We start from the raw sequence: 14,062 nt of genomic DNA, 5'->3' as shown, positions 1-14,062 counted from the left end.
AATCCCAAATTCCTAATTCCCAATTAAAAAGTTTTCCCCATTTTTTAAGACAAATCGACTCATCTTGCATCACTGCTGATCATAAGCAATAACATTAGTGAAATAACGGAACATTATTTTGTTATAATAATTTTTATTAACTTTTTCAAGAAAAATGTTTATTTATTATACACCAAGGCGAATTTATTAAAATTTCCTTGATTGTACACATTAATTTCTTTTATAACTTTGAATCAATGTGCATATTTGAGAATAGTTTGGCAAGTAATGGAAGTTAAATACGTCTTTCAGACAGTCAAATACTTTTTTTTAAATTACACTTTACATATTCTGTTGTCGCAACGAGAATATTCACATACTTTATTATACTGGCGCTAATTTGAATCTACCTAAAGAAGGGTACATCATACGATGTACGTACCTATTATGTATATTGTCGTAATTTCAACACCATAATATAATTGGAACACGGTGCTACAGGGTCATATTTGTTGTATGTTGAGTTCGAGAGTTAAATTTAAGGCATTATTTTTGATAAGATTTCTTGTGAATTCTGTAGGATTTGGTCAAGATACATATTACATTGAGATATTAATGAATACACAATTGCTATGTAAGCAATAGAGTTTTACTATTGCAAACATAGATATCGTTGCTGCCCATCGTGATAAGCTATTTATTGTATTCAAAATTTGTTTTACATGACCATTTGAAATCAATAGTGATCGTTCGTCTACTTGACAAACTACTTTCAAATAAATTTATTGGTTCAGAAGTTATGGAATACATTTTTATAATAATTTATATGACTCGACAATTAAACAGTTTATTGCTCTTCAAAAAAAAAAGAGGCGAAGGACGATATATATATATGCAAATATTTCAAATTTATTGCTCGGTTCGACTGTGTTAAAGAAAAAGTAAAAAATATAGTTACGTTTTGTATATTTCACATTTAAACATGGATTTATTGTTTATTAAACATTTACAAATTTCAATATCATTGATTTGGATACACTTATATATGGTGAGTTTATTGATAAATATAATTTTGTTTGCCCTTATTTTGTTCACGTAAAAACTTAATAAATATCAAGGGAAAATTCTAAAATGCAAAATTGGATTTGTTTCCTAAATGTTCGATTGTGTGTGTAGATATTTTGCTCGTCTCATTTGAATGCATTAAAATATGGCGACGGTGGTATGGTCTGTTGTACGAGTTGTGAAATACTATGATATTGAGTTTGTGATTTTGGGTGTTGCGGTTGCGTTAGCACGAATGAGTGTCAGTTATTATTTCGTTTAGGTGGTGGCACATACATTTGCCTCTCGCCTCGATAACGTTGATTCCCGCCAGTGCCACCTCCAACGCCAGAATGCATATTAGATCTTTGTTGAAATGCTGGTGGATGTGGTTGAGACATAGGTGGAGCAGTTATGTTGGCCTGGTACGCATTCAATGGTATGTGATGAGCATCTGTTATGGGTAGGCAGTCAGATTTTAATACCTCCTCGTGGTTGCCATAACCCAGAAATAAAACAACACACGTTTTATCCGAAATAGCTGTGATTTTTGCATCGTAGTACTAAGAAAACAGGTATTAATTTCAGTAAAAATACTAATTTCACTTATTACTTACGTTTCCATCGTCCCAATATTTGGCTAAACATAAATCACCTATCTTCCAAGGCCAATTACCGCCAGACATCATGCCGAATTGTGGCGGAGCTTGTTGGGGTGGTGCTACAAATAAGTTGGGATTCTGTGCCATGTAGGCAACAGCAGCAGTAGCTTGGCTGTTGAGTATTTGATTCTGTGAATGTTGTGGTGGAGGCGGTGGCAACGTTGTAGCCTGTTGCGCTTGTGGCGATAGCGCTTGTTGCTGCTGAAGCTGTTGCATGGTCAAGCCTTGACTTTTTAATAAATTCATAGCATACTCGTTAGCTTCTTTACTTTGGAATCCCATTATTTTGCTGGGATCATATGCAAAACCATTTCCCACTTGAGGCACATAAGCAACTGCTTTTGTATTTTGTTGAAGAGATTTTGAAGAACAATTTTGCGAATCTATAAATTGAGATGACTGTTGCTGGGAATTATTGGTATAATTTTCTGGTGAAGACTTTTGCTGTTGTTGTCCCACAGCTGGCATTTGCTGATGATTAGTACTCCTTGAAGTTTGTTGGTTATTTCGGCCCTTGCTCTGCTGGCTGTTAGAAGTTGAATCCTTATGTTGAATGGACATTTTAGATGTACTTTCTACCAAATTATCCAATGCCTTTTCAAAGTTATTAGATTTTTGTGTTTGGTTTTTTTGATAACTGTTGGTGTTATGTCTTGAATCTTGATGGTTATTCCGATTATTTTCTCTTGATTGATACGTTTTTTTTTCTGATGTCTTATTAAATTCATTATTTCGCTTGTTAGATTGATAATCACTAATTGGCTGCCTAGGTGTTTGTTCCCTCTCTTTTTTAAATGTTCTTTCATTCCTTTTAGTGTTATTGTTTCCTCCCGTGGAATTTACATTATCTTCTGTTACCGCAGCTTGTTGAGTTGATGGTTTATCGTAATTTGAAGATTGGGGTTGTGTTCTGTTTATATTATTTCTTTCTCCACCTCTTCCAATTTTGTTGCTGAATTGCGGTTTACGTTCCTCTTGTCTTTGGTTGAAAGGATTAGAACGCGATTGCATAGTCAGCTTTTCTTCGTATCTTGGGGTAACAGTTGCTCTATTTGCGGCAAAACTTGATGACATATTGTTTTCAAATCTGTTACCTCCAACTGATAATGCTTTGTTATTATTATAACCTTTTGCTGAAGTGTCCTTAGAAATACGCTCAATGTGGCTATTGTTAATAGCCGTTTGGGATTGTACGGTATTTGAAGAGGAAACAGCCTGATGAAAAATATTAATGATTTATATATGTATGTATATTAAAATTTAAAGACAATCATGATTTTCTCTAAAAATTTTCAGAATTTATTAGGACATTTTCTTACCACTGGAAGTTTATCTGTCAAGAAGTCAAACAGCGATACATTTGTTTGTGGTTTTGCCGCTGCAGCTTCTTCTTTGGCCGAAGCTATTCCTCCTCTTTCTCTTACACGTCCTCCTGCAGCAACCGCCACGGGTTTTGTACTATTTTCTTCTGAGCCGCTTCGAATGTTATTTCTTCTCTTGAGATTATATAAAGCTCTTTCAAGATTGTTGTTTGTGGTTTTGAGAGCGTTTTTGGCGTCATCTTCCGAGTAACCCTTTTCGAGGATTTTTTTAACATTATGATCTAAAATGTTTTGTTGTCCACCGCCAAAAACTTTCTTTTGTCCAGCCTTTGCGGCTTCAGCTATGGCTTGACTACGTGTCGCATTAAATTCATCATTTTCCTTGGAATTTTTATCTTTGTCGCTAGCAGCTTGTAAACTTTTGAAATTTCTATCTGTAGGCAGTGCATCTTTGTGGGAATCTAAACGTTTACCAAAAGCAATCCATGGAGGTGGCCCACCAGATCCAGATAACCTTCGGTTACTTCTAGCATATTTCAACATATGTCTAGCCACTTCCCACTTTTCCACCAATACTTCTACTTTTCCTCCAAGTATCTGAATATCTGATGGCTGTAAAACTAAAAATCCATTCAATAATTTTAGTTTTTCAGCTTTTATTAATAACTTGGTTCCCGGTGGCACATTAAGATTTAGACTAGCAATACGTTCCAACTCTAAAGCAGCTATAGTATTAACTCCGTCGGTTAGTTCTAATTGTAGAAATCTAGGAGCAGTCGTAGACTCTTCGTTGGCTTTAGGCGCCGAAATGTTACGCATTTTTTGTATTTGCAATACAATGCGTCCCGATATGGTGCCATTGCTATCGGGTTTAGATGGTAAAGCGCCTGCCGCTATATCCTTCAAATCCCACTGTAAGTAAATATTGTTTTATTAGTTTTCTACTTATTTACATATTATCTATATATGTATATTAAGATATATTTACATCTAGGGCTAAAGATATAATTTTGTTGACATCTTCCGTTTGTATGTTATTGCTGGTAGTCAACTTTTTAAGACCTTCCTCAGTCAAGAACCTAGAACATTCAGATTATTGAATTTTATGTTTATAAAACTAACTTAATTTGTTTTTTTAACTAAATTATTTACTTACCAGCCATGTTCTTGCAATTTTTCTAATAATATCATATTTATAATGGGAAAAATTAATAATTTGCAAAGGATGGACAAAAAATTAGATCAACATTTAGAAGAGTGTATAAGCAAAATGTCACAATTGAGAATATGACATTTGACGTAATTAAATTTCATAACAGTCAGCTTTGGTATATGAAAAATCATGATATATATATATATACATATAGAGAAAACAAATATACACTGAACAAATAAACTAATGCTACAGATGAATTTATTTATAATAATGTATATTCACAATGATTTATGAATAAATACTAATAAGAAAAGGAATATGTACTTTTCCTAAGATTTTATTACCTCGTTTTTAATTATTATTTATTTCATAAAAAATAATTTTCACTAAACAATTTTTTTTAGTCTCTAAAATTTGTATACTTTATTTAATACTTTAGGATAAATAGTAAAAACTATTTTGGTGAAATTTTTTTTTAAAAAATTCCTGAAAAACAACTGTCCTTTATGGAAGTTAGTGCGAGGCCATAAAGTATATGATTTTTCACCATAAACCATTTTTTTCAAAAAAAAAAAACAATACATTAACCATATTTGCTATTATTTCGGTAACATACATAATTTTTTAAATTATGTAGATTCCAAAAAACTATTATTGAAATCTAAAATTTTTAATTTCATAACATTATTATTAAGCGGTATCGGAAATTGCAGTTAAATTGGTAACAGTAGCTTATCGTTAACGGTAGTAGATATAAAAGGATATTTTATGGGTGACGGTTACTTTTCATACCTTGTTAGAAAAACAATTTTCTTAGAAGATTATATTTATTTCCAATGTTAAAAACATAGAGAAATGTCAAAGACCTAACTCAGTTGTCAAAAACCTAAGTGATTAGAATGTAGTAAATATTAGTAAAAAACAAGATTTGTGTGTGTGATTGTTTTCTACTATTTTATTTATTTATTTAATTCATTTAGTCTATGGATACAAAAAATCCTTACAGACTAGAAACTTAAAACTAAATTTAACATTTATAATAAATTATTTAATTGGGATTTAAAAATAGTATTAGATGGACTTATATCTAAATATTGGCAAAAGGTATTAAATAATCTGATTGATTTATTAAGTGGTTCATTTCTGGCATAATCAGTTCTATGAAAATAAGTATGAAAAAATTTAAATTTCCTTGAGATCTCTGAGGAACAGAAATATAAATATTATTCAATAGATCAGGGCAGTCTAATTTTAATTTTTAATTTTAGGAGTATAATATATACTAAAAGAATTAGAAATAATAAATATATTTTTATATTTTACTATAATAGAAATTTTCCAAAATATCCTACGTTACGTGCTGTGTTACGTGGAGACGGCATGTAACTGAGTTAAACAAAATTTTCACCACCACCCAGAATCAATATTTCGGCATATTTTTACGTATCATACTTCCCCTAAACATAAACAAATAAAAAAATATTCGTTATTTAACGAATGCAACCAAACAAATTTATTTAGTTTCGTGTCTCCGAATAAATTCATGACGTGCGCCTTTAAGTTTAGTTGCGCTTTGGCGTTCAAACAAAACGGTTGTGTTTCGGATTGAAGTCGGAAAAGTATACGGGAAGCGGAAATAGAAAAACGTTAAATGCAACAAGTCGAAAACAAAACAAAAAAAAAGTAACGTGTAAAAATTGTTTTTGTGGAATCGTTTGAAAAAATGTTATTGAAATGAAATAAAAATAAATATTGTTGAACAATTTGCAGATAGTTTGAGTTTCGTTGTGCAAAGTAAAAATGGCAAAGTTTGTTTGATTGTTTTTGCAACAAATATACACATACATACATTTGTTTCTTCGTTTTGTGGCAAATTGAAGTGCATTAAGTCAAATGATCAAGAAACAATTTAATAGTGCGTGTTTGTTATATCGAGTTTTTGTCTTTTTATTTTTGGTAAATAATGGCAACAGGTGTTGTTTTATTTAAAACTTTAATACATATGTATGTACGTTTGTGCGAGAAAATGGAAAATTACTTTTTTTATGAAAAATTATTAAATTTATTTATTTCACTTTAGTATACATACTTTTTCTGTTTGTAGTTTTAATTGAGAGAGTTTTCAACTGAATTTAATGAAATTGTAATAGAATAATCTGATTTAAAATACATAGGTAGCATATTTACACTAAACATATGTATGTACTTACATACATCATTATTTAAGTGATGGTATCTGAGAATTTACACAATTTAGCAACTTAATACACTTGAGAACAGTTATTATTTTAAAACTACTACTACATAATTAAATTAACTATTGTTTAACTTTCTAGATTAAAAGCTGCGTGAATAGTAGTAACGCAATTTACTAATTTCTTTTTAAGCAAAAATTTATAATAACAAATATTCAGCTTGTAAGTAGTACAAGCATCTATTAGTATTCAAAAAGCATAATTATTTTACTTTAATACATATACATACATATTATTCATTTTAACAATTCATTGTTTTACGCAAAAATTATCATATAGTTGTAACAATTTATTTAAAGAAATAAAAATAATTTGTTTAAATTTTTCTATTTTGCAAAATAGCTAAAAACGTGTCATAGATAAAGAGAATGTTTTTTTTTGCATTAAATCGTGATTGAAATATTTAATGTATTTTTCTGTTTTAATAATACAAATAAATGTACGTTTATTATTATCAACTGCAAATCTTTTTTGTTCAAATTTAAATGTCTTTTTAAAAAATTCCTTCGCTTAAAAACAAACACAATTTATTTATTTTTATTTGATTGTCTATTAAAAATGTGTTATAAAAAATCAGAGAAAATTTAAATTGTGTTAACAGAATGCGTGTGCATGACTGTCTCTAGTTGTGTAAGTGTGTGCGTTATATTTATTTGGCATTAAATAAAATAATAAAAATATGTAAAAAAATATACATACAAATTAAAATAACGTAGTAAATGTTATTGAGAAAATGTATGCGAAAAAAAAACAAAAAAGAACAATGTTAATTGAATTTTAATATTTTGCAAAGTATTTTATTTATTTTTTATCTTTTTGTCGGCGTTTTTATAAACGTTTTTACACTGCAGAGAAGAGAGTGCATAATATGATTTAATAAAATAAAAATTCGCATTTTTGCTATAAAAGTATGTACCTAACCAGCAGTTCTAGGAGACAGTACCGAACTAGTGATTTTACCCATCATTTAGGGTGGGAGCTAGTTACTTCAACTAGTTACTTCTCTATGGTTTATTGCATAGAGAAACATAGTGCGGAAAAAAACTGAAACAAAAAAATTACTCAAAATAATCACACATACGAGTTTTGATTTTATATTTACATAGTTTTTTCTACTAATACATTCTCACCACTTAGGTATCTGACAACTGAGTTAGGTCTTTGATAGGAGAGTTTCCGCTATATGCTGTTTAATCCTTTTTTATTATAGCCTACACCACCATAGGGGGGACAAATTTAATGGGATTTGCGCGTCTTTAGGTGCGTGGAACCACCACAAGGAGTGAAAATTTTCCAAAAAAAAGTAAGCAATTATTTTTATTTAATCAAAAACCTTCAGAAAAATGATGATACCCGCAAATCAAATTTTTGAAATTAACTCTAATACATATGTATGTACTCACTTTCAAGTATTCATTTACAATTTTTTTTTCAAGTAATTGTGTAAGTGTTTTACCTTAATGAAATAACAATGCGCGTATTACTGTTGTAGTTATTTAGTCATCGGCAGATTATAAATACAGTTTAAATATTAATAATAAGTAAAAACAAAAACAATTCAAAAACTTACGCAATACATTTCAAAATTTTGCATACACATATATGTAGATGATGATAATTTCATAAAAAATTTCTATTTTTTATGTCTCATTAGAACGACAATTATGTACACATTTCAATTATTTTAAATTAAATTGCAAAAGTAATTTTTGAATGGCAAAATTTTTACAAAAACTGAAAAAAAATGCATTTTTTCCCCTTATAAATGCATCTCCAAACTTCAGAGGGCTTGCGGCACTTCTTAACCCCAACCGATTTACCTAAAATTTTTTCGGGATGATTTTTTTACTTATGTTCACCAAACTGGGGGGTGAGAATGTCCAAAATCCAACATTCGTTTATTAAGGGCCACCCTAATGTATCTATAATGAATATTTTACTTTAAATTTCAAGAATTAAGCAGAAACATTACTAAATAAGTTTATTTAATAAAAAAAATGGTTTCAGTTATTAATTAATGCACATGCAGTTGTTTAATGTTGGTAACGTCCTAACGTGACTAATTTTTATTTTATAAAAAATATATACCGACATAAATATTCCCAATGTCTCGTTACAATTATGTCAAGATATATTAAGTAGATATTGGTCATTTGCAGTTAAATATATTGCTAATTTTTTGTTGACAGCTATTTGTCAGAAACTTTTGAGTTTTTTGGTTTTTGGCCAGCTCAGTTTTCATAAAATATTCAAAATATTTAACACTCACTCTGTAAGTGTTATTGTATGTATTTTTGTTTCTCGTTGTTGTGTGAGGTGTCTTGGGTGTTGGACGTAAATGAGTTTTTTTTTTTAATTTGTTTAATATTTTAAATTATTTACTGGTGTTGTTGGCACGCTTTAGCATAATTGAAAAAGGGGTCTTGGGCTGTTTGCATTTATTGTGGCTGTTGTCGTTGAGTCTGCTTTTTACTTATGTTGACCATATATAAGTAATATTTTACTTACATTCACATCTATCTTGCATAAATACTTACATATGTATGTATTAGGTTTACAAATCGGACAACTGACAAGGAAAATCGTACTCTAGGGATCAAAATAAGAAACTTTGCACAAGGAACCATACCTCTAAAATGAATTCTGATGTTCCTTATTTTGACCCAAAGGTAAAATTTAGAAAATTCCCACTTTGACCCATTTAAAGTGCCCCAATCGAGTCTAAATGTTTGACCGACCCCACTAACTTTGGAGGACCGACCGACCCATGCTAGTGGCATACCCCCTGGGACCCATACAAAAATTTTAAAAAATCACCATTTTTGGCACTTTACATGATTTATGTATGTATGTATTGTGTATAAATTTTGTTCATAGAGCGTATGATAAATATAAATATGATGTAGGTAATAAATAATATTAATCATGCGTCTATACGAATAGTTTTAGCGTGCTTAGAAAATTTTTTTCCGTTTTTCGAAATTCAATTTAGTTCGAGTTTGACTATTTTTGGACTTATCCGATAATTTAAGATAAGATATTGAAAGCGCCTTTCAAATACCATTCGCATGATACCAATAATTCATATGTTTCCTTAGCGAGAAATATAAAAAAAATCATGAAAACCTTTAAAAAGGACCTTATTGTCATTTGAGCTCACCAAATACTGAAGCCAGGACACAAATTTTGAGAAATGGTATGCTAGTATGAACTAAACTTTTATTTTAGTTGGGAACATCCAAAACTGTTCTTGGGGCCAACCTAATGTACATACATGGTCAATACATACAAGCTTATGTATATAAGTATGTATGTATGTGTATGTAGGTTAAACGGTCTTATCAGTTCCTAGAGTGAATATTTGTTAGCTTTAAAAATATGTATGCATTTGTGTTTTGCATATATCCAAAAACATATGTATGAATGTCAGCAAAGTTGGCTCAAGCTGAGGGTTCAAAATGTGAATGTATGAAAATGACACTTTTTTGTTTTTATTTTTTTTACGTAACGGGTTCAAAATGTGAATGTATGAAAATGACACTTTTTTGTTTTTATTTTTTTTACGTATGTACATACGAGTATTACGACTACATTCTGAATAGTAAATTCATAATAAATACATGGTTGAATGATGCGATAACATTTAAATGAATATTAAAACAATTTATCATAACGGTTTTCATTAGCTACAGAAACATTTTTAAATGAAGAGAAATTTATAAAAGAACAGGTAAATTTATGTTACAAAAAATTATGCAGGCAGGGAAATATGCAAATATATAAATTTCATTACTAAAACAACTATGTCAGCACTTTTTGCACAATATTTGGTCAGATAAAACTCGTATAACTTTGTTATTTTTCATTCGAAATTATTGTTTTATACCTTGTTAGAAAAAACAGTATTCAAATATGGAATTTATTTAAGATATCGGAAAAAGGACCTTATTTACCCAATTTTACAACTTTCAATCGATTTCCGGCACGTGTTCTAGTTATCCGATTGCACTTAAATTTTGCAGTAGTTAGTTTTAGCTGCTAATGAACAAAATAAGACCCATCCAAAGCAAATCTATTTTTTAAGGGCATGTCTAATGCACATATGTATGTAGATTATTTTGTTGGAAAACATCGATGTTCGAATTTTATATTTTTATTAACATCGATTTGTTACATTTTACTTCAAAATGCATATTTTCCAAATTTTGAATAAAAATATGTTTTATTTTTTGTCGTCAATATGCAATATTATTAGGGTTCGATTAAAAAATCTAATAAAAAAAAACATTTTTTTCGAATAATTAAATATTATTCGAATAATTTACTATAATATATATAAAACCAGTCAATTCTCATGATTTTTTTTGCGAACAATGTAGAAAATATACATGGAAATACTTCATAACAAACAAGTAAGAAAGTAGAGTAGGACATAGCTATTGTGATATTTATTTATACTTACTTTCGTTCAACAAAATATGTATTTGGGACTTGTATGCAGTGTAATGTTTATTCAGATTTAAAGTTTAAACATTTGTTCTGTTCAAAAATCATTTTTTTATTTAACCACTGTCGTCGGTATTGGGAGATTTTAAGAAATTACCCAAACGTAAAACAAAAACTAATAAAGCAAGAGACATGTTTAATAAATTACGGGGCCATTAGGATGGTGTGTTTTATGAAAAAAATTGTATAGTGTTACCACAAAATTGTTAACTACATATACGTCCATAAGGGAAACAAAGCATTTAAATTGCGTTTAATTGCTATGAGATTGTTTTAACATTCATAAGTTCTTCAAATATTTGTCGTTAGCGATCATCGGGTCAAATTTAACCCGAATAGAAACATATATTTTTCTATTTTTTTAAACCTAACGTAGTTGTTGTTGACTTTTGAAATTAAATAAAAGTTGTAAAATATTAACCACTCACTTTAGATTTTAGCTCCAGGTGAAATTTGACCCAATGACCTTAAGTGCAAACATTTTTTTGCAGATTTGATTTTAGTTGTTGATTTTTGAAATTAAATAAAATTCATAAAATATCAAATATATCAACCACTCACTTTAAAAAAAAATTAAATTTTAATATCAAAATGGGTCGAATTTGACCCGAAGACCTTGTGAACGTTAAAAGAAGTAATAAAAATTAGAATTAAAAAGTATTTAAGCGTTTTAAAAAGGCTTATTTTTTGTAATTAGAATACATATACATATATTCTTCATCATAAGTATGAGATCTTTAATATAAAATAAAACTTATTTTCTTCTTATTTCTAGGCGTTTTAATATTTTGCCAAAAAAAACGGTTAACCGGTTATTATAAAAAACCCGAAACAGTTTTATATTAAATTGCAATTTTTCGAAGAAACCTAAAACCGGTTTCTAAAAACTGTCGAAGAATCGATCACCCTAGTATGTACGCATGATATCATGCTCGTTTTCAAAAATCTAAAACTTTTGTAAAAGAAATGGAAAAAACACGATTTGCCTGGAAATTTATTTTATATCGTTCGTTGAGCCTTTCATTAGACATTGTTTTTTGGTCAACAATTGGTCTATCCTAATGTGCTCGAATGTATAAAAAAGCTTGACAAAGTTTTTTTTACGGGTTTTTAGTGGTTTGTCGCATAAACGAACTTTTTATATTGAAATAAAATAATTTTATATAATGTGTAGAATACATGTTATAACATTGAAATAGCTAAAGCGAATGCTATTAAAGTGTCAATATAGGATTACAATATAGAAATATTATGAAAAGTATTTTTTTGTTTCGTTTTCAACTCAGGCTAATTTATTGGTTTATAATTTTTTTATCATTGTTTGTTTCTTTTCTGCACAAAATCACACACAATGAATGTACAAATCACACACAATAAATAAATTACATAAATACTAAAGTTTTTATGTAATTTATTTGAATAATTACTTTTTAATTCTATTATTTTATACAATATCCTCTGACAAAATATGTTTTCTTACTAATTTAGATTACGATGAATCTGAGAAATATTTATATGTATAGACCGGGAATAAATACTGTATAAAACTCCGAATTAACTTAAATTATTTAAATTACTTAGATAGTGTAAACGAACCTTATTAAGTAATCGAATTTATAAAATAAAAGAATATACACAAATAGTAAATTAATAAATATGTTCGTACATAAATTGGCTGAGTATTTTTTATGTACTATAAATTTCTTTGTTTTCTTTATAGTTATTATGAACTTTTGAAAGATCTAAGAAAATCCACAAGAAAAAAGAATCTTAAAGTTGTTAGAAAAAGTTTCCAAAGTTTACAAATTTTTACACATCCTTTATACGTGTCTAACATACCGAATTAGCCATAAATAAAAGTTGATCGAACTTATATATTGAAATTACGCACTTAGATGCCAAATCAAATATGTGGTATGGAAATAAACATGTAACATTTAGGCACAGGCGAATATTATACACACAGAAAACAGATTGGTCGGAATTCGGTTATTAATATTAATATTTAATAAGATAAACCGAAAATTAGTTGCTAATCTTAAAAATATTTAAACACAACCCATTTTCAATGTCTAGAAATGCAAAATCACAATGGCAATCGAATCATGATTTCAACAATTGAAAAATTGTTCACTTTAACCGATATGTGTCTTTGCTAAATTTTATTTTACTAATTCGAAAATTACAACTGAATTGAATTTAGCATTGTTCGCTCCAAATCCAAATTATTAGTTGTTGTAATCATAAAATTGTTTGTAATAAAAACCTTAATTGCAGAAATAAATATTCGATTACTCTACCTGAATAATTGATTACAATACAAATTAATTCGATGTTCTCCACCGAAAGCAATAATGAAATGGTGTTGAGTTTCTGACATCAGAATAAAATAAATTAAAATTAATTGAAAATTTTAGAATACAAAATACATCAGAAAATAGAAAAATATAAATAATTAATTGGTGATTAATATTTTGATATATCAGAGTAAATACATAGGTAAGTTCAGTATCTTCGAATGTAATTTTAATCATATTTATGCTTCTGCATCCATACATAAACATATTTTGTAAATGCATTTGCATGTTTACAATTTTGTGTCCTGAGTAAGAATGTGTTTCTCTTTTAGATTTTTTATCAACTCTCTACGAAGGATGTTACTTTTAATTCCGAAACGCAGTTTGATAGGTAATGTTTTTAAGCTAATCATGAAATGAATGATGGAGCGTAGAATCAACTACTAATCCTGCCAAGCTGAATCTCATCAAGAACAATTCATTTATTATATGTACAATATACAATGTACAATTATTGTCCCTTATAATTGCATCTGATAAATCATTTGTTTTTTAAAAAAAGAAAAAGAAAAAAAAACAGTTTTTATTTCAATTCACAAAAATAAAAGAATCGTACCAGTCGTTATCACCGCATTATTTTTTTAAACGGTTGGGAGTACCATATATTCAGTAATTTCAACCGAATTCAGTCGATAGTACATGCAACCGACTGAATTCGATTGGCACAAATTCGGTTGTGAACACGAATCTGTTTTCTCTGTGTACATATATGTATGTACACTTCATCTTAGTATGCACAATATTGTTGAATAGCGCCAAGTGTAGGGTGTAATTTGAAGAA

At 28.8% G+C, this 14,062-nt stretch overlaps 2 protein-coding genes across 2 annotated transcripts in view; one reads left to right on the top strand and one right to left on the bottom strand.

Moving 5' to 3' along the window:
• Positions 1–933: 933 nt before the first annotated feature.
• Tdrd3 (Tudor domain containing 3) lies at positions 934–4,291 on the bottom strand. Its single transcript, XM_065503468.1, has 5 exons — positions 4,164–4,291; positions 3,996–4,086; positions 3,005–3,919; positions 1,641–2,900; positions 934–1,586 (listed from the first exon to the last, which is right to left on the bottom strand). The coding sequence occupies exons 1-5, from the start codon at positions 4,196–4,198 to the stop codon at positions 1,287–1,289; spliced, it is 2,601 nt and encodes an 866-aa protein (XP_065359540.1). The 5' UTR covers positions 4,199–4,291; the 3' UTR covers positions 934–1,286.
• Positions 4,292–5,792: 1,501 nt separating this feature from the next.
• The window catches only part of LOC135953568 (speract receptor), a 125,030-nt gene continuing 116,760 nt past the window's right edge, over positions 5,793–14,062 (top strand). The window contains exon 1 of the mRNA XM_065503515.1: positions 5,793–6,119. The gene's annotated coding sequence lies outside the window, so the exon portion shown is untranslated. The remainder of the gene's footprint in view (positions 6,120–14,062) is intronic.

The sequence above is a fragment of the Calliphora vicina genome, chromosome 3 (assembly GCF_958450345.1).
Source record: "Calliphora vicina chromosome 3, idCalVici1.1, whole genome shotgun sequence".
In the NCBI taxonomy this organism is placed as follows: domain Eukaryota; kingdom Metazoa; phylum Arthropoda; class Insecta; order Diptera; family Calliphoridae; genus Calliphora; species Calliphora vicina.
Note: the sequence above shows the minus strand (reverse complement) of the source record. Positions and strands in the feature narration are given on the sequence as shown.

Excerpts from the sequence above, each read along its gene's own strand:
- Tdrd3 (XM_065503468.1), bottom strand. The coding sequence starts at position 4,198 with ATGATATTATTAGAAAAATTGCAAGAACATGGCTG. Across the intron at positions 4,087-4,163 it reads AAATTGCAAGAACATGGCTG|GTTCTTGACTGAGGAAGGTC; the intron begins GTAAGTAAATAA and ends TGAATGTTCTAG. Across the intron at positions 1,587-1,640 it reads AATATTGGGACGATGGAAAC|TACTACGATGCAAAAATCAC; the intron begins GTAAGTAATAAG and ends CTGTTTTCTTAG.